This window comes from Ranitomeya variabilis, chromosome 2, assembly GCF_051348905.1.
Source record: "Ranitomeya variabilis isolate aRanVar5 chromosome 2, aRanVar5.hap1, whole genome shotgun sequence".
NCBI lineage: Eukaryota > Metazoa > Chordata > Amphibia > Anura > Dendrobatidae > Ranitomeya > Ranitomeya variabilis.
The window spans coordinates 1,062,418,392-1,062,442,181 of NC_135233.1; the positions used below are offsets into that span (position 1 = coordinate 1,062,418,392).

At 49.8% G+C, this 23,790-nt stretch overlaps 1 protein-coding gene across 1 annotated transcript in view; it reads left to right on the forward strand.

The window, feature by feature from the left end:
* UBXN2A (UBX domain protein 2A) overlaps nucleotides 1-23,305 on the forward strand; it is a 35,967-nt gene extending 12,662 nt beyond the window's left edge. Inside the window, exons 5-7 of the mRNA XM_077291503.1 lie at nucleotides 1,509-1,646; nucleotides 9,117-9,278; nucleotides 22,182-23,305. Coding sequence (XP_077147618.1) covers nucleotides 1,509-1,646; nucleotides 9,117-9,278; nucleotides 22,182-22,371 — 490 coding nt within the window. The 3' untranslated portion in view covers nucleotides 22,372-23,305. The remainder of the gene's footprint in view (nucleotides 1-1,508; nucleotides 1,647-9,116; nucleotides 9,279-22,181) is intronic.
* Nucleotides 23,306-23,790: the final 485 nt, after the last annotated feature.

The following is a 23,790-nucleotide window of genomic DNA, read 5'->3' on the forward strand; positions in this document are numbered from 1 at the left end:
TCCATAAAGATAATTGCCCCATATAATGCTGCACAAATGCTGATTATGGCCCCATAAGATGCTCCATACAGACATTTGCCCCATATGCTTTTGCTGCGATTAAAAAAAATCACATACTCACCTCTCAGGCCCCCGGCACTTGCTATATTCACCTGCTCCCCGTTCCACCACCGACCGCCGCTGTGTCTTCCCCATCTTCTGCACTGACTCTGTCAGGGCGGTGCGCACTAATCATGTCATCGCGCTCTCTGACCTGAGCGTCCCTGCAGAGGACTCAGTGGCGCCGACGGTGGAACGGGGAGCAGATGAATATCATGCACTGCATTATACTCACCTGCTCCTGGCGCGGTCCCTGCACATCTGTTCCCGGCGCCGGCAGCTTCTTCCTGTAGTGAGCGGTCACATGGTACCGCTCATTACAGTAATGAATATGCAGCTCCACCCCTATGGGAGTGGAGTCACGTCCATATTCATTACTGTAATGAGCGGTACCATGTGACTGCTCACTACAGGAACAATTGTCAGCGCCCGGAGAACAGACATGCAGGGACCGCGCCAGGAGCAGGTGAGTATTAATACACAGCTCCGCTCCCCCCTCCCCTGCCGACCCCTGGGTATGACTCGAGTATAAGCCGAGAGGGTTACTTTCAGCCCAAAAAAGTGGGCTGAAAATCTCTGCTTATACTCAAGTATATACTGTATATTAAGGTTTTCATTCAAACCTACAACTTATCCCTCAAGAAAACGAGCCTCATGCAGCTACAAATGTGGCTGTGTTTTGGCACCCTTGAAATTGTTCCAGAAAATAAAGTATTTTTCCCAGAAAATTAATGCACATGTTTTGTTATAACACATGATTATTTCCTTTGTGTGTATTGGAACAATCAAAAAAACTGAATAAAAGGCAAATTGAACATAATTTCACCCAAAACCCTCAAAATGGACCTGAAAAAATTGTTGGCACCTTTCCGAAATTTTGGGTAAACGACTTTGCTTCAAGCATGTGATGCTCGTTCACACTCCACCTGTGGCAAGTAACAGGTGCAGGCAATATGGAAATCATACTTGAAACCAGTTAAAAAGGGGAAAAGCTGACTCAGTCTTTACATTGTGTATCTGTGCATGCCACACTAAGCATGCAAAACTGAAAGAGGAGAAGAGAACTGTCTGAGGGCTTGAGAACCAAAGTTGTTCAAAAATATCAACAATCTCAAGGTTACAAGTCCATCTCCAGGGATCTGTCAACATCCAGCTAATGATTGCACAGGATAATTTCTTCAGATGAAAGAAACACATTTTGTATCCGTCATCAGACAGCAGTACACAAACCTTTGCTAAAGCAGGCTTGTAAATGTTTTTGTATGTGATGTCATTGACGTGCGGTGATGTAAGACTATACGGACCATGCACTTCAGTGCACACGTGGCAATAGTACCGGGTAATGATATATAAGCCTCCTCATGTCTTAGTGTTGCACTCGGCTGATGACTTGTATTCTTATGTACCAGAGAGCTGCCCCCGGAGCTGCACAAGACATTTGCAAAGAAAGAATTGTCTGTTAATGTGGAAGACAGAAAAGGTGAAGAGTACACGATAAGAAAAAAGCGAGTGGATCCATTCTCCGGGCAAGGGCACCGTTTGGGAAGGTGAGGATTATACAGTAACCTGAGCAATTCAGTCAATAGGGATATAAAAAGGACCTGTCAGTTAATAAAAAAAAAAAAAAGTTAAATACATAGTAAAAATCCTTGCGCTCCTCTGATTCTGACACTTTTTCATGTTTTGAGCCAAGTCGTTCCATTGCAGAGATACTCACATTTGTTGCTTTTAGAGCACGGTATGTGATATCTCTTCTTGTAGCTCAACTGGCAGTTTCTGCTGAGTCTTCTCTGGGGGCGTGCGCTTTCACCCCTCCCTCTCAGAGGCTGCCAATCACAGCTCAGCAGCTGATTTAGCAGTCTAAGAGGCCGAGCTGTGATTGGCAGCCTCTGGGAGGGAGGGGTTAAAGCACACGCCCCCAGAGAAGACTCAGCAGAAACTGCCAGGTGAGCTAGAAGAAGAGATATCACATACCGTGCTCTAAAAGCAACAGATGCAGCACAAAACTGAAAAAAGGGCTGAAATGGGAGAAGCCAGGGATTACAAGGTATTTTCATTTTTATTTATTTATTTTTTTTAGTGAGAGGTTGTCTTTTATACAGGGAGTTTCACTACACCAGTGAGGTTATAAGCAATTATTTTCCATGGTCTCTAGGCATTATAAACACAAAGGACAATATTTTTAATTACTGTCTAATTTCTCTTTATAATGGCTGATCATGCTTTTTGACATGACTGTCATGCTTATGGATGCATATATACCGCTGATTAGTAACAGATAATCGGCCTATCCAAACAGGCTGCCATCTCACCAGTCAGGTGAAATTATTTTACAACTTATTTTAGAGGGTTTTCCAGCTTTCTACAACTTGTTGCATGAATATATATATATATTTGCCCCGCCACCATGGATAACCCTGCCTCTATGATCCACTTCTATGTAGCAGATTGGCCGCTGTTTACTTTTCTCCTTCGCCACATTGGGGGACACAGGACCATGGGTGTTATGCTGCTGTCTCTAGGAGGCTGACACTAAGGTGAGACAAAAAAGAGTTTGCTCTCCCCCTGCAGTATACACCCTCATGCTGGCTTCCAGAGACCCAGTTCAAGCTTAGTGTCCGTAGGAGGCACACTGGATTTAAACCTTTCTATCCCGGACGAAGGGGGCGACGGATTCTTTCATGTTCCGATCTCCCCCGAACCAACAACAGGCGAGCACGGGAGTTTCACCTCTCCGTATCCTCTCCTGCGACGTGGGAAGCCACTGCCTGAGCTGATTCTAGGGGCGACGGGCCCCTTCAAGGGCACCGATCTCCCCCCTCCCTTATCAGACGAGCACTGGAGTGTCACCTTCAGTATCCTCTTCTGCAGCCAGGCCTATTGCCGGACATTCAGCCCTGACCACCAGGTTCTCCCTCGGCTGTTCAGAGGCACCTTACATTGTGGCGTCCGTGCAGCCCCCACTGCATCACCACTGAGAAAGCGGATGATGGAAGGAGGCGGACGGTTCCTCTCCACCCCCCCCCCCTTTCATGGGGATGGTGGATAGAGGCTTCCCCCAACCCTGGACCGTCCTAATCCCCCAGGCACAGCTCACCAGATCCATGGAAAACATCTCTGACCGCTGGTGCAGCAGGCTTCTCTGCTTTTTCTCCCCTTCTGTCGGGGTAAGTGCCATACCATTTGGGGGAGGGTCGGTCGCCCCAGCGGTTCCGGAGGGCTCCCTCTCCTTTTCAGGGTCTCCCCTAGGGTCCGGCGCTCCTCGGCCGCGCGCCGGGCCGAAGCCGCAAATTTAGTCCCCGGCTTTGGCCTAGCAGGCCGGTTCCCGATAGGTTCCGCCCCCTTTTTCGCGTCATTCGGCGGCTCCGCCCCCTGGTCCTGGCGCTTTCGCTCTTTGCGAGATTCCCCTCACCAACCCCCGGTGGCCATCTTTCTTCTCTGCACGCCGCAGCTCCAGCTCCACGTGCAGAGCTCTGACTGCCGGCTGCGCTCCTCCTAGTGCAGCGCCCTGTCCGCTGGCTGTCTCTCCACCAGCACCGCCGCTCTTCCTCTCTCAGCGGGATACAGGACCACGGGTAAGGAGACGACGTTAGTTCTCCCTTGCAGCGTCGCCCTCGCTTCCACAGCTTACAGGCCCTGTGCACTGTCTTTTACTTTAGCGTACACCATGTCCCAGTCAAGGACCAGAAAGATCACTAAGGTGCATACTACCTTTTTTACTACGTGTACCACATGCCAGGCTCCTATTCCTCGGCCTCAGAGTTCCTCCCTCTGCTCAGCCTGCGATGCCCCAGTTGCCCAGGAGCCCTCCGCCGCTACCGACCCCAGTGTATGTAGTCCTCCGGAGTGGGTGGCGTCCCTGTCACAGTCTGTGGATTCGCTAGCCAAAGCGATTAAATCCCTTCAGGACCCCTCTGGGGAGCGGGGCCCTCTTTTTCCTGGGTTAAGAGATCCCTCCGTAACAGGGGAATCGTCGGCCAGCAGGGGCCGCTCTCACCGGAAGGAGGCACGGTCATCCAGAAAACGGATCCGCACTACCTCCCCTGAGCACTCTTCACACCAGTCAGCTTCTGGTAGCTCCACTTCTCGCTCACCCTCTCTAGGGGCCCGTAGCGATCACGACTCTGAGTATGAGTCTGATGCATCCTTAGACCCGGATGCTCCGGAGTTTAGGTCTACTGTCGACTCCCTCATTGAGGCAGTCAATCATACACTAAAAGTGGACGATGATTCTAATTCTGCCCCGGACCATTCTGTTTCCTTTACGAGAAACAAGCGTTTCCATAAGACGTTCGCCTCTCACCCAGATTTCCTGGATATAGTCAGGCGACACAGGGAGCGTCCGGATAAGCGTTTTACAGGCAAAAAGACTCTGGAGTCGAAGTATCCCTTTTCCGCAGATCTTGTTAAAGATTGGACGGAATCTCCACTAGTAGATCCTCCGGTTTCGCGCTTGGCAACCAAAACTCTCCTATCCGTTCCTGACGGTGCTTCAATTAGAGTCCCACAGAACGCCAGCTAGATTCCCTAGCTCGCTCAGTGTACGAAGCCTCGGGTTCTTCTCTATCTCCCTCCTTCGCTGCGGCGTGGGTTGCCAAGGCAATGGTTTACTGGGCGGATGCCCTCGCTAAATCCATTCAGGAACAGGAACTTCCGCCTGAGGTGGCAGACCTGGCCAAACAAATTGCCATGGCTGGAGATTGTGATGTATGCGTCCCTCGACGCGGCGGACTGTGCAGCAACTGCAGCTTCTAACGCCATCACCATTAGGAGAGCTATCTGGCTCAGAGAGTGGCGCGCAGATTCCTCCTCAAAAAAGTCTCTGATTTCCCTTCCCTTTCAGAGCGGGCGTCTTTTCGGAGAAAAATTAGACCAGCTTATTTCCGACGCTACAGGAGGAAAGAGCAAGTTCCTCCCTCAACATAGGCCCAAAGCCGTTTTTCAGCGTCAACAATATTTTCGCTTTCGGCCCTTTCGCAGTAGCCCATTCTGGTCCAATTCTGCCCCCTCATCCAGATCAGAACGATCCGCTCGCCCAGATAGGGACTCTCGACCTTCCTTCAGGCCGAATCAGTCCTGGCGAGGAAAGCCTAGGCAACCCAGAACCAGAGGGTCCAGGCCTGCCAGATTCGCCTCGCAATGACTCGGGGTCTTTTCCAGTCGACACCTCCAAAGTTGGCAGACGTCTGCTTCTTTTTCAGCACGTCTGGCTCTCCGTCGTCCACGACGAATGGGTCAGGGATCTGGTGTCGTCTGGTTACAAACTAGAATTCTGCGCCTCCCCTCCAGCACGTTTTTTTCCCTCTCGTCTCCCAAGTTCGGGAGCTCATTCCGGAGCCCTTCGCTGCGCCATCGAATCCCTCCGCCAAAGCGGGGTCATTTTTCCGGAACACGAGAGATTCAGGGGTTTCTACTCAACCTCTTCGTCGTGCCGAAAAAGGACGGAACGGTACGCCCCATTTTGGACCTGAAGCTCCTAAACAAGTACGTAAAGGTACGGCACTTCAGGATGGAATCTCTACGATCAGTTATCTCCTCTATGGAAAGAGGGGAGTTCCTAGCATCAATAGATATCAAGGATGCTTACCTTCACATCCCTATCTTCCCGCCACATCAAAAGTTTCTCCGTTTCGCCATCCTGGACGACCATTTTAAGTTCACAGCCTTACCCTTCGGTCTCGCCACGGCGCCCAGGGTATTTACAAAAGTCATGGCGGCTGTCATGGCTATTCTTCACTCTCTCGAGGAGTGGTCGTGTTGCCATACTTAGACGACCTCCTCATAAAAGGTCCGTCTTATCAGGCCTGCGAAGCAAGCGTCCGCATTACCTTGGATTCTCTTTCGCGCCTGGGCTGGTTAATCAACTCGGACAAGTCCTCTCCTATTCCTGCCCGACTGATTTCATTCCTAGGCATGATCCTGGACACATCAAGGGGACTGATCTTACTTCCTCGGTCCAAGGCCCAAGAGCTTCAGCAGGGAGCTCGGACGCTCTGTCACCCTCGTACCCGGTCCATCCGTTTTGCCATGAAGATTCTGGGAAAGATGGTGGCCGCAATAGAAGCTGTTCCCTTCGCTCAACTCCATCTCCGCCCCTTACAACAGGCTCTGCTGGACATCTGGGACAGGAATCCCTTATCCCTCGATCGCCCATGCCCTCTGTCACCACGGATCAGGCAATCCCTCACATGGTGGACTCTGGGATCCTCTCTCCTCCAGGGGAAGTCTTTTCTCCCGATCCGCTGGCTGGTGGTAACTACCGATGCCAGTCACCTCGGCTGGGGAGCGGTTTTCCTACACCACTCTGCCCAGGGGCGTTGGACAATTCGGGAGTCGAGGCTCCCTATAAACATCCTGGAAATTCGTGCGATCAGACTCGCCCTGAGACGCTTTCATCCCCTGCTTGCGGGTCACCCAGTTCGAGTTCAATCGGACAATGTCACAGCCGTGGCGTATATAAACCATCAAGGGGGTACCTGCAGCAGGGCGGCGATGCAGGAAGTCTCCCACATTCTTCGTTGGGCCGAGGCCAACCACTCTATCATTTCCGCGGTGCACATTCCGGGCGTGGAGAACTGGGCGGCGGATTTTCTCAGCCGTCAGGGCCTTGCCTCGGGGGAGTGGGAACTTCATCCAGAGGTTTTCCGGCAAATCTGCCTTCGATGGGGAACCCCGGACGTGGATCTGATGGCGTCCAGACTGAACGCCAAAGTTCACAACTTCATAGCACGTTCTCGGGATCCCCAGGCCATCGGGGATATACCCGTGGCATCGTTTCCAACTTCCGTACGTGTTCCCTCCGCTTCCCTTACTACCAAAGGTGATCCGAAAAATCAAGACGGAGGGGGTTCAGGTCATCCTTGTTGCCCCGGATTGGCCACGTCGCGCATGGTACGCGGAGCTCGTTCAGCTCGTGTCCGACGTTCCCTGGCGGTTACCAGACCGCCCAGATCTGCTTCGTCAAGGGCCGATCTTCCACCAGAGCTCAGGGGCCCTACGTTTAACGGCGTGGCTGTTGAAACCTGGATTCTAACCCAAGCCGGTTTCTCTCAGCAGGTCATTCCCACCATGATCAAAGCTCGCAAGACGTCCTCCGCTCGCATCTACCACCGTACCTGGAAGACCTACTTCTCGTGGTGCAGGCTCCGAAGTCGCCCTCCGCTTGCTTTCTCTATTCCTTCCATTTTGGATTTCTTGCAGTCCGGTTTAGATTCCGGCCTGGCACGGAGTTCCCTCAAGGGTCAGATCTCGGCTCTATCCGTGTTGTTTCAATGTAGGATCGCTGCCAACTTGCAAGTCAGGACCTTCATTCAGGGGGTCTCCCATGTGGTACCCCCCTACAGAATGCCGTTAGAGACCTGGGATCTCAATTTGGTCTTGAGCGTTCTTCAGGAACCTCCGTTTGAACCTCTTCAGGACGTGCCGCTACCTATCCTCTCCTGGAAGGTTGCCTTTCTTGTGGCAGTGACATCTATCAGACGGGTCTCAGAATTGACTGCTTTATCCTGCTGGGCGCCTTTCCTTGCCTTCCACCAGGACAAGGTAGTTCTACGCCCATCTCCGGACTTTCTCCCTAAGGTGGTCTCATCTTTCCACCTTAACGAGGACATCATTCTTCCCTCTTTCTGCCCACAGCCAAAACACAGGGTCGAAAAGGCCCTTCATACCCTGGATGTGGTACGGACCCTCAGGAGATACATTTCCAGAACTGCTCCTTTCCGCAAATCGGACTCCCTCTTTGTTCTCCCGGAGGGTCACAGAAAGGGTTTAGCGGCGTCTAAGGCCACGATAGCCAGATGGATTCGGTCTGCTATCGAAGAATCCTATCGGGTCAGGGCCAGACCTGTCCCGGCGGGGATTAGAGCACACTCTACTCGGTCATTGGGTGCTTCCTGGGCCATCCGGCACCAGGCGACAGCGGAGCAGGTTTGCAAGGCCGCAGCGTAGTCCAGCCTGCATACTTTCTCAAAGCACTACAATGTCCATATTCAATCTTCTGCGGATGCGGCCCTTGGCAGACGTACTCTGCAAGCGGCCGTAGCGCATTTATAGTCAGTTGGTACACGGAGTTTATTTGGTTGGTTTGTTTCCCACCCAGGGACTGCTTTGGGATGTCCCATGGTCCTGTGTCCCCCAATGTGGCGAAGGAGAAATAGGGATTTTTGTGTGTACTCACCGTAAAATCCTTTTCTCCGAGCCACTCATTGGGGGACACAGCACCCACCCTTTTAACTTTATAGCTTGTTACCTTTTTGGTTCCTGACTGTCTTCGACATGTTATACTCTGTTAGGTATTGTACTGTTATTAATCTCCTACTGCTTTTGCACTGAACTGGGTCTCTGGAAGCCAGCATGAGGGTGTATACTGCAGGGGAGGAGCTCACTCTTTTTTTGTCTCAACTTAGTGTCAGCCTCCTAGAGACAGCAGCATAACACCCATGGTCCTGTGTCCCCCAATGAGTGGCTCGGAGAAAAGGATTTTACGGTGAGTACACACAAAAATCCCTATTTTTGGGTCGGCCGGTCTAAATGTACCTTGAGATTACATAATCTATTGTTTGGCTTCATTTATGGCAGACATTTGTCAGACAAGGCACAGAAAGTGTCTAATACGCATCATAAAAGGTAATTGGGGGAAAAAAAAAAGTTTGCCTACAAGATTGCCAGAGTTGGAGAAAACTCTGATCCTGGCTGTTCTTTCTCAATGCCCCAATTAAACCTGATCACAAGGAGGGGGAAACCCTTGTGGCCATGATTGCCCCCTTCCCCCCCCCCCCCCCCCCCCCCCAACCTGGCGTCATTACTCCAAAAATGGTACGGTTAATAACCAGACCCTTTCCCCCTAATTGTGATGCAAACATAGTTCTGTTTGTGAATGGTGAGGGAAACGAAAAAAACAGCCCAACATGTGTATATTCCTAAAGGGGGATAAATGTTTGGTGCAAGCTGTGATGCACAGAGGAGTCTGGCTGGTGTCGGTGATGATGATGACGGTGTCCTGTGGTTCCTTTCCTCAGTGCAACCCCAAATGTAATTACCAGAGGAGGCAGCGGGCTGGAGAATGGAGGCGAGGAGAGTCTGCCGGTCGTTGAGCTGGATGCTGGGGAGGCTGCCACCAACGTGAAGATCTGGCTGGCCGATGGCAAGAGGATCGTTCAGAAGTTTAACACGACACACAGGTAACGCTGCAATGCTTGTCCGGCGTTATCACTGATCCGCTGATTCAGTAAGGGAGCGTTTAAAGGGGTTGTCCGGGACTCTTCACCAGGAACAGCTGATCGGAGGGGCTGCCGGGTGTCGCACCCCATCGATCAGATATAGGCCATCAATGTCCGACCCCGACAGCCTCCTTTTAAAGTGATTCTCCAACTCCAGCCAACTTGGGTTATGTGTTGCATGGAAACAGTCAACAAGCAGGTCAGCGGCCAGTGATGGCTTTATCATGCTCCCAGGTATTGTTTGGAGGCCGTGTGACGCCGCCTCTATTTTCTGTAGAATTTCAGTAATGAAGTATACTGCACAATACAGGATATTTAACCACGTAAAGGATTAGTGGTGTTTTCCCCACATTTCACCTAGTGATGGGTGTCACCTGCTGTATATTCACTTTATGGCCCCCATAAACACTGGATGAAAATTGTCAGGACCACCTGACTATCTGAGGTGTACGGGGGCATCTCTATTCTTCACCGAAAGATGCTGGCCAGTTGGAACATCAGCGCCTGTTCCTTTCTCCTGTCTTCCCGTTGAAAACAACATGACTGCTCCGCCAAATGGAGCCCCCGTGGGAGAGGGGGGCTCGGGAGAGTCTGCTATCGCATGTGGATGACCCGGCTTTAGATGCAGCAGTAACATGCGCCCAGCAGGTGGCCTCGGTGTGCAGGGCTGAGTATGAGGCATGCTGCCCTCCATATAACAACCAGCCTATTCTGGGCATTAACCCCTTCACCTTTTTCCTTGTTTTTATCTCCCTTTTTTCCAAGAGCTATAGCTTTTTCTTTTTTTGGCAATGTAGCCATATGAGGGCCTGTAGTTTTGCGTGACAAGTTGTATTTTTGAATGATCCCATTCATTTTACAATATAGTGTACTTTGGGGAAAAAAAAAAACTTCAAGTGTGCTAAAATTGCAAAAAAAATTAAAACATTAATTTTACTATGTTCACTATATGGTAAAACTGAGCTGGCAACCTGATCCTCCTACCACCTCCCCGGGATACTTCAGATGGTGAATACGCCGGGGCCTTCGCACTTTCCTTTATCTCCTAAATTAGCTCTCTATCTGTTCTCCTCCCCCACCCAAGGAAGAGGGGGCGCTGCTGTGCACCACAGTACACCAACCCGACAAACCGGGCAACAAAGACAAGGGGTAACTGAAAACTCCACACACACAAAATATTCACTCACAAATAACAGAGGAATCCACCAGGGTGTGTAGGAAGGAGAAGGCAAAAGCGGGAAGGATAAGGAATTGCCAAGTGTACAAACTAAAGTCGCTGATAACTCCTCCAGCACTCCTTCTCATATCAACTCTCCCTCCTATAGCCACTGCGTCTTCCTGAGAAAAAATGGCGGGCGCATGCGCAGTGTGCCCTTAGATCTGCCGGCCGGCACCTGGCAACAATAGGGAATTTTTCCTATTGGTTCCTTTTGATCACAGTGATAGACCCTATTACAATGATAAAAATAAAATAGTAAACCCCCCTTACTCTGTCGCCTCATTGGGGGACACAGGACCCATGGGTGTTATGCTGCTGTCCACTAGGAGGCGACACTATGCATAATCTGAAAAAGATTAACTGTGGCTCCTCCTGTGCAGTATACACCCCTGGACGGCATCAGCCTTCTCCAGTTTTTGCTTAGTGTCGCAAAGGAGGCACACCTAAAGATTTTTACTCCGTTTCCCGTTTTCCGACGGGATTACAGATGAAGAAAAGAGGGTCTCCTGTGAGACCCCCGGCATGGCTCCTTCCTCGGCCCCCTATTATGGGTTGCCCAGTTGAAGTTGAGATGACTATTCCCCATGCTGCTCCTTCCCCAGCCCCTCGGGTGCTGGTTCGAAGTCGAGACCCCCCTCCTTCCCCAATTCCTTTTGGTTTCTGGGTTGAGGGCGAGGATAAAGGCCCCTGAAGGTGTGACAAAAGCACCCTCCCTATCCCCCTCTGGGGGTATTAGGTTGAGACACCTCAGGTAGGGCCTGTACAGGTAGCATCCTACAGCTCCCAGCAATGGGCCAGCACACTGCGCCTGCATCCAGGGACCCCAGCCCAGCTGCGGGCTCCTGTTGGGGCCGGGGGGAGTGCAGGCAGGCATGGCACATACAGACACGGGGCTCCCTGCGTCCCTGTATCTGCGGCAGCACCAGCTCTATACTGCCTAAGGGGGACCCCAGCCGGGCTCCCCCTTCCGCTTATAGCCCCACCGCCATCCTGCCTTCAAATCCGGAGGGGTCCGGTTCAGATCCGACCCCCTCCCGGACTTTCGCGCCGGCCTGGAGCCCTTCTGGGCCTCAGGCATCTAATTTAGGCCCCGGCTTCGGCCTAGCTGAAGCAGCAGCCTCCTCTCCGCCCCCCGGCCCGCCCCCCGGATGACAAATATGACACTCTACAGTGTCATACAAGGGGCGGATCGAGACAGAAAGGGCGGGTTTTTTATAGCCTTGCCGCCTTTTTACAGCTCTCCGCCCCCTTCTCCTCCTCTCTCCTCTGTCTCTGCAGCCATTTTCGGCTGCAGATTAACCCTGCATCTCCCGGTCTGCAGGACCAGGACCAGGCAGCCAGTCTCCGGGGGGCACAGGACTGTGGATTTTCGGCGCTGGACCTAGGGGTACACTGGTGGGGTAAGATCACAGCTGGGTTATCTTTACTCAGCTGTGAATCCATATTACCTATAAGGCTCCCCTGTAGGTTCTCTACCCCTGTAAGGTCCATCTGCTGGCAGCACTTCTGCACTCTGTGCACTATGCCGGGCTCAAGGTCTAAGAGAACCAGGCAGAACTGCTATTACGCATTCTGCACAGCCTGCGGGACCGCTCTCCCCAGTAGTAGCACGTACCCGCATTGTCAGAACTGTATACAAACTACTGTGTCACAGCCTCAAGAAGCCCCTGCCAATGCCTCGGTGTCTAATGCCACGCCGGAATGGGCTACTCAGATATCGCAATCTATGACGCAGTCTATAGATAACCTAACTTCCACATTGCTTCAGGCTCTGCAGGGTCATGCCCCGGCTATGACCGTTACCCAGCAAAGGGAGAGCTTGACTCCGGAACAAGATGACCCTGGCACATCCACGTCTAGGTCACGACGCAAGCGGATCCATAGATCAAGTCCATCTGTGTCATCCCATAGCACACGGTCATCCCCCTATAGGGAGAGACACCGTTGCTCCAGGTCATCTAGACCGTCCCATTCCAGGGACAGACAATGCAGATCTCCGCAATCCCCAACCAGAGAAGGCCTCCTCCCCAGCTCACCCAGCAGGGGACGCCTCAGTGATACACAGGATTCGGAAGGCATCTGCGACTCTGACTCAGACAGAGAAACAGAGGGGTCCCTGATCCCAATCCCTCCTAGCAATACAGCGCTAGTTGAGGACATATCGTCCATCCATCGGGTGCTGGACATTTCTGATCCGCCACCAGAGGCCCCAGAACATCAGATTTCCTTTGAAGGACCTCTGAAGCCGCCTAAGGTTTTCTCTAACCACAGAGTTTAAGGCGATCCTTAAAAAAAAAAAAACAGCTCACAGCCTGAGAAAAAATTAGCTAATCGCAAATATCTGGAGGCGAGGTACCCCTTCCCACAGAAGGACACCAAGGAATGGACAGATCCACCTGAAGTGGATCCCCCAGTCTCCAGGCTAGCAGCACAGACCCTCCTTTCACTGCCAGATAGCTCAACCCTAAGGGACGCAGCAGACCGGCAGGTAGAACGCATGGCTCGTTCAATTTTCGAGGCAGCAGGGGCATCCCTGGCTCCCGCGTTCGCCTCAGTTTGGGCTGCCAAGGCCATCCTGGCCTGGGCAAACAATTTACAAGCCTTCCAAGCATCCGCTCCTGAACTGTCGGACCAAGCGGTTCAAATTGCTGTTGTAGCAGATTACATGCTCCATGCAGCTCTGGATTCAGCAAGGGGAGTCGCGGGGATAGCATCAAACGCCATCACGATTCGGCGTATCCTCTGGCTGCGGGAATGGAAAGCGGACGCAGCCTCAAAGAAGTCCCTCACGCACCTCCCCTACCTCAGTGGGAGACTTTTCGGTGAACAGTTGGACACTATGATATCCAACGCCACAGGGGGTAAGAGTACTTCTCTTCCCCAACTGAAACCTAAACGCACCTACAAGAAGCGTAACCAAACTCGATTCCGATCCTTTCGGAATTCCTCCGGCTGGTCCGTCTCACGTCCAGTACAAAATCGTAACCGTTCCCCACGCAGGGACAACTCATGATCGACGCAAAGGTCGGACAAGACCTGGCAGTCAAAAGCAGGCCAGTCTAAGCCCAGAGGAGGAAAATCTCAGACTTTCTCCTCCTCATGATTCACGGACTCCGGAAGACACCACACCAGTAGGCGGCCGACTTTTGCTCTTTCATCAAGTCTGGCTGCCTATTACAGAAGACAGGTGGGTCACGGAACTAGTGTCTTCCGGATACAAAATAGACTTCACCTCCAAGCCACCGGACCGGTTCTTCCTCTCTGTCCCCCCAAAACCGCCAGCCAAGGCTCGAGCCTACCACCAAGCGGTCTCCTCGCTTTGTCAATCAGGAGTCATAGTACCGGTACCCACGACCGACCGCTTCCGAGGGTTCTACTCCAATCTGTTCGTAGTTCCCAAGAAAGGAGGCAGCGTACGGCCCATACTAGACCTAAAACAGCTCAACAAATATGTACGGGTCCGTCATTTCCGCATGGAGTCCCTTCGGTCCATCATTGCGTCCATGGAGAAGGGAGAATATCTCGCCTCCATAGACATACAAGACGCATACCTGCATATACCCATTGCACCTGCCCATCAGAGGTTTCTCAGGTTCGCAATAGGCCAGGACCACTACCAATTCGTGGCTCTCCCCTTTGGACTCGCCACGGCTCCCAGAGTGTCACCAAGGTCATGGCAGCCACCATGGACGTCCTGCACTCCAGAGGCATAGTAGTCGTTCCATACCTGGACGATCTACTCATCAAGGCTCCCACCTTCAAGGACTGCGAGCTCAGCGTCTCAATCACAACCGATACTCAGTCGCATGGGCTGGTTAATCAACCTACAAAAGTCATCACCAACCCCGAGTCAGTCCCTGACCTTCCTGGGAATGTTATTCAACACCTCCAGGGGTCTAGTGCTCCTTCCCAAGGACAAGGCACTGGCTCTCCGACTAGCAGTTCGCACCCTCCTCCGCAAACCCCCTCGATCTCTCCGGTTTGCCATGAGAGTCCTCGGCAAGATGGCAGCGGCAATAGAAGCTGTCCCATTTGCCCAGTTTCACCTCAGACCTCTCCAACTAGCCATTCTCAAGTCCTGGGACAGGAATCCCTTTTCTCTCGACAGGGAGTTCCAGCTAATGTCGTCAACCAGGAGGTCCCTGCACTGGTGGCTCAAGCCAACCTCGCTAGCGAAGGGGAAATCCTTTCTCTCAGGTCAATGGAAGGTCCTGACCACCGACGCGAGCCTGACGGGTTGGGGTGCGGTGCACCTACACCACAGGGCACAGGGCAAGTGGTCCCCAGCGGAAGCGACCATGCCCATCAACATCCTGGAAATTCGTGCCATCCTACTGGCATTGAGGGCCTTCCATCACTTACTGGCAGCCTCTCACATCAGGATACAGTCGGACAATGCCACGGCTGTGGCATATGTGAATCATCAAGGGGGGACCCGCAGTACCCAGGCGATGCGGGAAGTGTCACATATCCTCCGCTGGGCGGAGGACACAGGGTCGGTTCTTTCGGCGGTCCACATTCCGGGTGTGGACAACTGGGAAGCAGACTTCCTCAGCCGACAAGGAATAGACTCGGGAGAGTGGTCTCTCCATCCCAAAATTTTTCAACAGATCTGTCTCCGCTGGGGGACCCCAGATGTGGACCTAATGGCATCCCATTTCAATGCCAAGGTCTCCAACTTCATTGCCAGAACACACGATCCGCGGTCGCTCGGAGCAGACGCTCTGGTTCAGGACTGGACCCAGTTCCAGCTTCTGTACATTTTTCCACCTCTCCCCCTGATATCCAGAGTGGTGAGGAAGATCAAACAAGAGGGAGTTCCAACCATCCTCATTGCACCGGACTGGCCCAGACGCACGTGGTACGCCGACATCGTACAACTCACAGCAGACGCCCCTTGTCGTCTCCCCGACCGCCACGATCTTCTATCACAAGGGCCGTTCTACCACCAGAACTCAGGGGCTCTCAATTTGACGGCGTGGCCCTTGAGACCTGGGTTCTAACCCAGGCAGGGCTCTCGGCAGATGTCATTGGAACCATGATCAGAGCACGGAAACCAGCCTCTGCCAAGATTTATTACCGTACCTGGAAAGCTTTCTTTACCTGGTGCGAATCTCGTGGCCAGATCCCACTCCCTTATTCCATACCCAAAGTACTTGGTTTTCTCCAATCGGGTCTGGAGGCCAGGCTGTCATTGGGCTCGCTTAAGAGCCAGGTGTCAGCCCTCTCAGTGCTTTTCCAAAAGCGCATTGCTACCAAGCCGCAAGTAAGGACTTTCCTTCAGGGGGTTTCCCGATTGGTTCCCCCCTACAGACGACCACTAGAAACGTGGGACCTCAACCTGGTCCTGACAGCATTGCAGGAACCACCCTTCGAACCTCTTAAGGAGGTCCCGCTCCGCCTTCTTTCCCAGAAGGTGGTTTTCCTGGTGGCAATCACCTCGCTACGCAGGGTGTCTGAACTGACAGCACTCTCCTGCAGACGGCCTTTCCTGGCATTTCACCAGGACAAGGTAGTTCTTCGTACGGTCCCATCCTTCCTCCCGAAGGTTGTGTCCGACTTCCACCTCAATGAGGAAATTTCACTACCATCCCTTTGTCCGGTTCCGGTTCATAGAGTGGAGAAGGCTCTGCATACGCTTGACCTTGTCAGGGCTTTGCGTATATACGTGTCTAGGACTGCGTCCTTCCGGAGGTCTGATTCCCTTTTCCTCCTTCCGGAAGGCGGCCACAAGGGTATGCCAGCTTCCAAAGCTACTCTTGCCAGGTGGATCAAATCCACCATACAAGAGGCGTACCGCCTTAAGAATTCTCCTCTTCCAGCCGGTATTACGGCACACTCTACACGGGCGGTAGGGGCCTCCTGGGCCATTCGGCACCAGGCTTCGGCACAACAAGTGTGTAAGGCGGCCACTTGGACTAGCTTACACACGTTTACTAAACACTACAGGGTTCATACCCAGTCCTCAGCGGACGCGAGCCTGGGTAGACGTGTCCTGCAGGCGGCGGTGCCCTAAGTGTACGGGCCTGTCTGCACAATATTCGTCCATTGCTTCCCACCCAGGGACTGCTTTAGGACGTCCCATGGTCCTGTGTCCCCCAATGAGGCGACAGAGTAAAGGAGATTTTTGTGTACTCACCGTAAAATCTCTTTCTCTTAGCCTCTAATTGGGGGACACAGCTCCCACCCTGTTGCCCTTTCCGGGCTGTTGTGAGTTCTCATATTGTTTCTTGAGCTCGTACATAGTTGCCTTCTTACAGGCATAATTATGTTATTCATGTTACGTTCCTCCTACTGCTTTTGCACAAAACTGGAGAAGGCTGATGCCGTCCAGGGGTGTATACTGCACAGGAGGAGCCACAGTTAATCTTTTTCAGATTATGCATAGTGTCGCCTCCTAGTGGACAGCAGCATAACACCCATGGTCCTGTGTCCCCCAATTAGAGGCTAAGAGAAAGAGATTTTACGGTGAGTACACAAAAATCTCCTTTTTGTCATGCCCTTAGTTAGACACCATGTATAAGCTAAAAAAAATGTAATTTCTTGAAGTTGGGGTTGGAGTTACAATTGTGTGTTTTTTTTTTTTTTTTTTTTTCTACTTCAAAAGTTAAAAAAAGTGATATGATGGCTATTTGTGCGCAAGTGCTCGCTACTCGAATTTGCATTGGGTGCTCGGGTATGCATGGAGTATCGATGATCTTCCCCCAAAGCATGTGTTTTTTTTTTTTGTTTTTTTTTTTGGGGGGGGGGGGGTGTCTTCGCAGCCATAAAACATGCGGGGAGGGGACTGGAGCATGTCACTCAAGCACCCGCGATATTTGGTGCATAGCCATGCACCCTATGCTAACTGGAGCGGTGAGCACTTGCACTCAACACTAGTGACAGATTCAATATGTCCACCTAATGTTAAACCTTGCGTCGTACCTGTATGTTCAAAATACTCACTAGACCCCTGAATAAAATCCTTGAGGGCTGGGGTTTCCAAAATGGTGTCACTTGTGTGGGGTTTCCACTGTTTAGGCACATCAGGGGCTCTGCAAACCCATCATGGCATCCATCAATTTTGCTTTCTAAAAGTGACATGGTGCTTCTTCTCCAAGCTCTGCCATGCGCCCAAACAGTGGCTTTCCCCCACATATGGGGTATCCGCATGTTCAGGAGAAATTGCACAACAAATTTTGTGGTCTTTTCTCCTGACACCCTTGTGGAAAAAAAAAAAAAAGTCTAAAGTTAATTTTTTTGAGAAAAGTGAAATTTTTTTTTTTCCTTCCACATTGCTTTAGTTTTCATGAAGCACCTGAAGGGTTAATGAACTGATTGAATGTGGTTTTGAGCACCTTGAGGGGTGCAGTTTTTAGAATGGTGTCACTTTTGGGCATTTTCTGTCATATAGACCCCTCAGTCGCTTCAAATGTGAGATGGTCCCTAAAAAAATGGGTTTCTAAATTTTGATGGAAAAATGAGAATTGCTGGTCAACTTTTAACCCTTATAACGTCCTAACAAAAAAAAAAATAATGTTTAAAAAAAGTGCTGATGTAAAGTAGACATGTGGTAAATGTTATTTAGTCACTATTTTTTTTGTGACACAAAAATTAAGTTTTACAATTGCTAAAAAAAATTAAAATTTTGCCAAATTTCCATTTTTTTTCCATAACTAAACACAATATCGAAGGAATTTTTACCACTTTCATGTAGTACAGTATATCACGAAAAAAACCTCGCAGAATCCGTGGACACCGTTGACGCGTTCCAGAGCTGTAACCTCACAAAGGGAGGTGTAAAAATTGGCCCGGTGATTAACCCCTTCATGACCCAGCCTATTTTGGCCTTAATGACCTGGCCGTTTTTTGCAATTCTGACCAGTGTCCCTTTATGAGGTAATAACTCAGGAACGCTTCAACGGATCCTAGCGATTCTGAGATTGTTTTTTCGTGACATATTGGGCTTCATGTTAGTGGTAAATTTAGGTCGCTAATTTCTGCGTTTATTTGTGAAAAAAATAAAAATTTGGCGAAAAATTTGCAATTTTCACATTTTGAATTTTTATTCTGTTAAACCAGAGTTATGTGACACAAAATAGTTAATAAATAACATTTCCCACATGTCTACTTTACATCAGCACAATTTTGGAAACAACATTTTTTTTTTTGCTAGGAAGTTATAAGGGTTAAAATTTGACCAGTGATTTCTCATTTTTACAACAAAATTTACAAAACCATTTTTTTTAGGGACCACCTCACATTTGAAGTCAATTTGATGGTTCTATATGGCTGAAAATACCCAAAAGTGACACCATTCTAAAAACTGCACCCCTCAAGGTGCTCAAAACCACATTCAAGAAGTGTTTCACAGCAGCAGAAGCAACATGGAAGGAAAAAATGAACATTTAACTTTTTAGTCACAAAAATGATCTTTTAGCAACAATCTTTTTATTTTCCCAAGGGTAAAAGGAGAAACTGGACCACGAAAGTTGTTGTCCAATTTGTTCTGAGTACGCTGATACCTCATATGTGGGGGTAAACCACTGTTTGGGCGCACGGCAGAACTCTGAAGGGAAGGAGTGCCGTTTGACTTTTTGAATGAAAAATTGGCTCCAATCTTTAGCGGACACCATGTCGTGTTTGGAGAGCCCCTGTGTGCCTAAACATTGGAGCTCCCCCACAAGTGACCCCATTTTGGAAACTAGACGCCCCAAGGAACTTATCTAGATGCATAGTGAGCACTTTAAACCCCCAGGTGCTTCACAAATTGATCCGTAAAAATGAAAAAGTACTTTTTTTCACAAAAAAATTATTTTAGCCTCAATTTTTTAATTTTCACATGGGCAACAGGATAAAATGGATCCTAAAATTTGTTGGGCAATTTCTCCTGAGTACACTGATACTTCACATGTGGGGGTAAACCACTGTTTGGGCACATGGTAAGTCTCGGAAGGGAAGGAGCGCCATTTGACTTTTTGAATGGAAAATTAGCTCCAATCATTAGCGGACACCATGTCGCGTTTGGAGAGCCCCTGTGTGCCTAAACATTGGAGCTTCCCCATAAGTGACCCCATTTTGGAAACTAGACCCCCTAAGGAACTAATCTAGATGCATAGTGAGCACTTAAAACCCCCAGGTGCTTCACAGAAGTTTATAACGCAGAGCCATGAAAATAATAAATACGTTTTCTTTCCTCAAAAAATTTTTTAGCCCGCAATTTTTTATTTTCCCAAGGGTTACAGGAGAAATTGGACCCCAAAAGTTGTTGATCAGTTTGTCCTGAGTACGCTGGTACCCCATATGTGGGGGTAAACCACTGTTTGGGCACACGTCGGGGCTCGGAAGGGAGAGAGCACCATTTTACTTTTTCAACGCAAAATTGGCTGGAATCAATGGTGGCGCCGTGGCGCGTTTGGAGACCCCCTGATGTGCCTAAAAAGTGGAAACCCCTCAATTCTAACTCCAACACTAACCCCAACACACCCCTAACTCTAATCCCAACCCTAACCACAACCCTAACCCCAACACACCCCTAACCCTAGTCTTACCCCTAATTCCAACCCTAAGGCTATGTGCTCACGTTGCGGATTTGTGTGGATTTTTCCGCAGTTTTTGAAAAATCTGCAGGTAAAACGCACTGCGCTTTACCTGCGGATTTACCGTGGATTTCCAGTGTTTTTTGTGTGGATTTCACTTGCGGATTCCTATTATGGAGCAGGTGTAAAACGCTGCGGAATTGCACAAAGAATTGACATGCTGCGGAAAATACAACGCAGCGTTTCCGCGCTGTATTTTCCGCACCATGGGCACAGCGGATTTCGTTTTCCATAGGTTTACGTGGTACTGTAAACGTGATGGAAAACTGATACGAATCTGCAGCGACCAATCCGCTGCGGATCCGCAGCCAAATCCGCACCGTGTGCACATAGCCTAATTCTAACCCTAATTCTAACCCTAAGTGCAGCCCTAGCCCTAAGTGCAGCCCTAGCCCTAAGTGCAGCCCTAGCCCTAAGTGCAGCCCTAGCCCTAAGTGCAGCCCTAGCCCTAAGTGCAGCCCTAGCCCTAAGTGCAGCCCTAGCCCTAAGTGCAGCCCTAGCCCTAAGTGCAGCCCTAGCCCTAAGTGCAGCCCTAGCCCTAAGTGCAGCCCTAGCCCTAAGTGCAGCCCTAGCCCTAAGTGCAGCCCTAGCCCTAAGTGCAGCCCTAGCCCTAAGTGCAGCCCTAGCCCTAAGTGCAGCCCTAGCCCTAAGTGCAGCCCTAGCCCTAAGTGCAGCCCTAGCCCTAAGTGCAGCCCTAGCCCTAAGTGCAGCCCTAGCCCTACTGGAAAAACAAAAATAATTATATTTTCTGTATTTTATTATTGTCCCTACCTATGGGGGTGATGAAGGGGGGGATTTATTTACTATTTTTTTTTTTATTTTGATCGCTGTGATAGAACTTATCACAGCGACCAAAATGTGCAGGAGCAAATCTGCCGTCTGGCAGATTCGGCGGGCGCACTGCGTATGCGCCCGCCATTTTCCAAGATGGCGGCGCCCATGAAGAAGACGGCCGGACACCGGGAGAGACATCGGAGCTAGGTAAGTACGGGGGGGTGGGACCGGAACACGGGGGGGTGGGACCGGAACACGGGGGGGGGGGGGGGATCGGAGGACCTGGGGAGCGGACAGGAGGGGGGGGGGGATTGGAGGACCTGGGGAGCGGACAGGAGGACCGGGAGAGCCGACAGGAGGGAGGAGGGGAGCGGAACGGAGATCGGGGCAAAAAGGACGACTGGGGAGGCGATCGGTGGGGTGGGGGCAGATCGGGGTCTCCAGCCATGGCAGATGCTATTGCAGCATCGGCCATGGCTGGATTGTAATATTTCACCATTTTCATAGGTGAAATATTACAAATCGCTCTGATTGGCAGTTTCACTTTCAACAGCCAATCAGAGCGATCGTAGCCACGTAGCCCCCTGGGCTGAAGTACCACTCCCCCTGTCTCTGCAGATCGGGTAAAATGGGAGTTAACCCTTTCACCCGATCTTCAGGGACGCGATCATTCTGTGACACAGCATATGCGTCACAGGTCGGATTGGCACCGACTTTCATGACGCATACGCTGTCACAGGTCGGGAAGGGGTTAAGGGGTTAAATTTAAATTGTTATATATCTCCATTTTTAATAGAAAAAGGTTATGGTTTCTTTATCCCCTTCCTGTCGGAGCCACTTCTCTTTTCTGCACTCATTCTCCACCTTCCTTTTTTTCCTGAGAGCCGTTGCTTACCTTTTCCTGTTCACACAACCATACGAGGTTTTGTATTTTTTTATCTTGCGGGACAAGTTACGAGTTGTAGCCTTGAATTGCAGCATTCATTTTACCATAAAATATACTGAAAACGGGAGAAAAATAATTGCAAGTGCAGGAAATGTTTAAAACAAAACAAAAAAATACTAAAGATGCATTAAGAGGAAAAAAAAACAGAACTTGTTATATTTTGGTTTCGTTGCCAATTCTGACATTTCAGTTATTTTTCTTCTGTTTTCTTGGCTTTACGTTTTTAATCCGCTTTATATTTTCATAGATCTGACGCTTCCTGGAAGCGGCAATAATCTATTCTATTATAGGTGTATGTGCAGCTTACAGATTTCCCACCAATCCATTTCTATTTTCCTTTTCCTCAGGATCAGTGATGTCCGGAATTTTGTAGAACGCATCCCTTGTAAATCGGAGAAGATCCCTTTCATGCTGGCAACCTCTTTCCCGCTGCAGAACCTCTTGGATGAGACTCTGACCATTCAGGAAGCTCGGCTGCAGAACGCCGTGCTGGTGCAGAGAGTGCAGAAAAGCACAGAAGCTTTCAGGAACTCTTAGTGCAGGAGGCATCAGAGGTGGAGCGACCTCTGCTGCGGGCACCAGATGGCTGTTTTTGTGTGTATGAGATCTGAGAAGCACTGTGATCAGTCTGTACATAGCCACTGACTGGGAAGCTGGATCCGTGTGCCTGGTCCTAGACACTGCTCCTCCTGTACCGCTTTACACTGTGAGAGCCTGGTGTGCAGGGTGCACTTACTTTTACAGCAGCTCACAACCCCTCAGGTTTCTTCTGCAGACCTTCTGCTTCGGATTGCTTTACAAATAATCTGTTTGGATAATAAGAACATTGGTTAGTTATATCATCACTATTCGTCTTCCTGGAAGAGCATACACGACAATGGTTCTTTATAACGAGCACGGAACGCAGCTTTAATGCAAAAAAAAATAATAATAATAATTGGGATATTTTAAACTTTTTTTCATGATTTGATTACCGTACTTTTTATTTTAATGATGCACCAAGCATGTTTTGAAAATTCAGGACTTTCTAGACACCGTGCTCTTCAGTTTAATGACTCTCTTTCTGGGACATTATTGCACTTAATTTAAATCACGTTATTGACGCCATTCTTCTCTCTTCCGCCTTGGTTTATGCATTTTGGTCACTAAGGTATTTCCCTTCCTTTCTTTAGTGCGAAGGTAGAAAGGGAACGCAGCATATTTCTGCAGAAAGTAACAGTCGCTGCTTTACCCCAGCTCACCAGTAGGGGGCTGCACCGTTACACACATGCGCCATTACAGCTCCTCAGGCTCCCCCTGCTGGCGGCTCATTATAAGGGAGCTGCACTCTCCTCCCCAGCATGCTGTCTTGGAACAATTGCTGTGCGTTTTACATAATGTCATGTTTTTAGGTTATGTTTTTATAAATTAAACATTTTAAACGACCGCTGTTTGGCTCGTTGTTACTTTTAAGTGCTTGTTTTACATCTGGTATTAAAGGGAAAATAAACTACCCCCTATATAAATGACGCACGTGGTCAAGTTAATTTTGTGCAAATTATAAAAGTGCTTTATATTTGCCCTTAGGCCACAATGAGCGTTTTGAGTTGTTGATGTTGAAGAATTTTCAGCCAGCATTTCTGCACTTATTAAGTAACTTGCATTATTTTATTTTTTTTAGTTGTGTTTTTGACTCTGCGGTTTCTTTCTGGTTATCATGCTTTAAATACAGTATGAATAATACTTCCTGCTATTTGGCTTTGCTGACACTATATTAATCAATCATATGTGGATTATATGCGTTTTTAGTGAATTTACACAGCGGAAATGCACTGAGGACACGTGTATTTTTATGTGCAGATTTTCTTCATCTAAATTCTATAAAATCCGCGCACAAAAAAAATCAACTTGCCCGAAAAAGAAATTGTCATGTTACGGATATCAAACACACACCGCAGGTTCCGTTTCTGCATCATG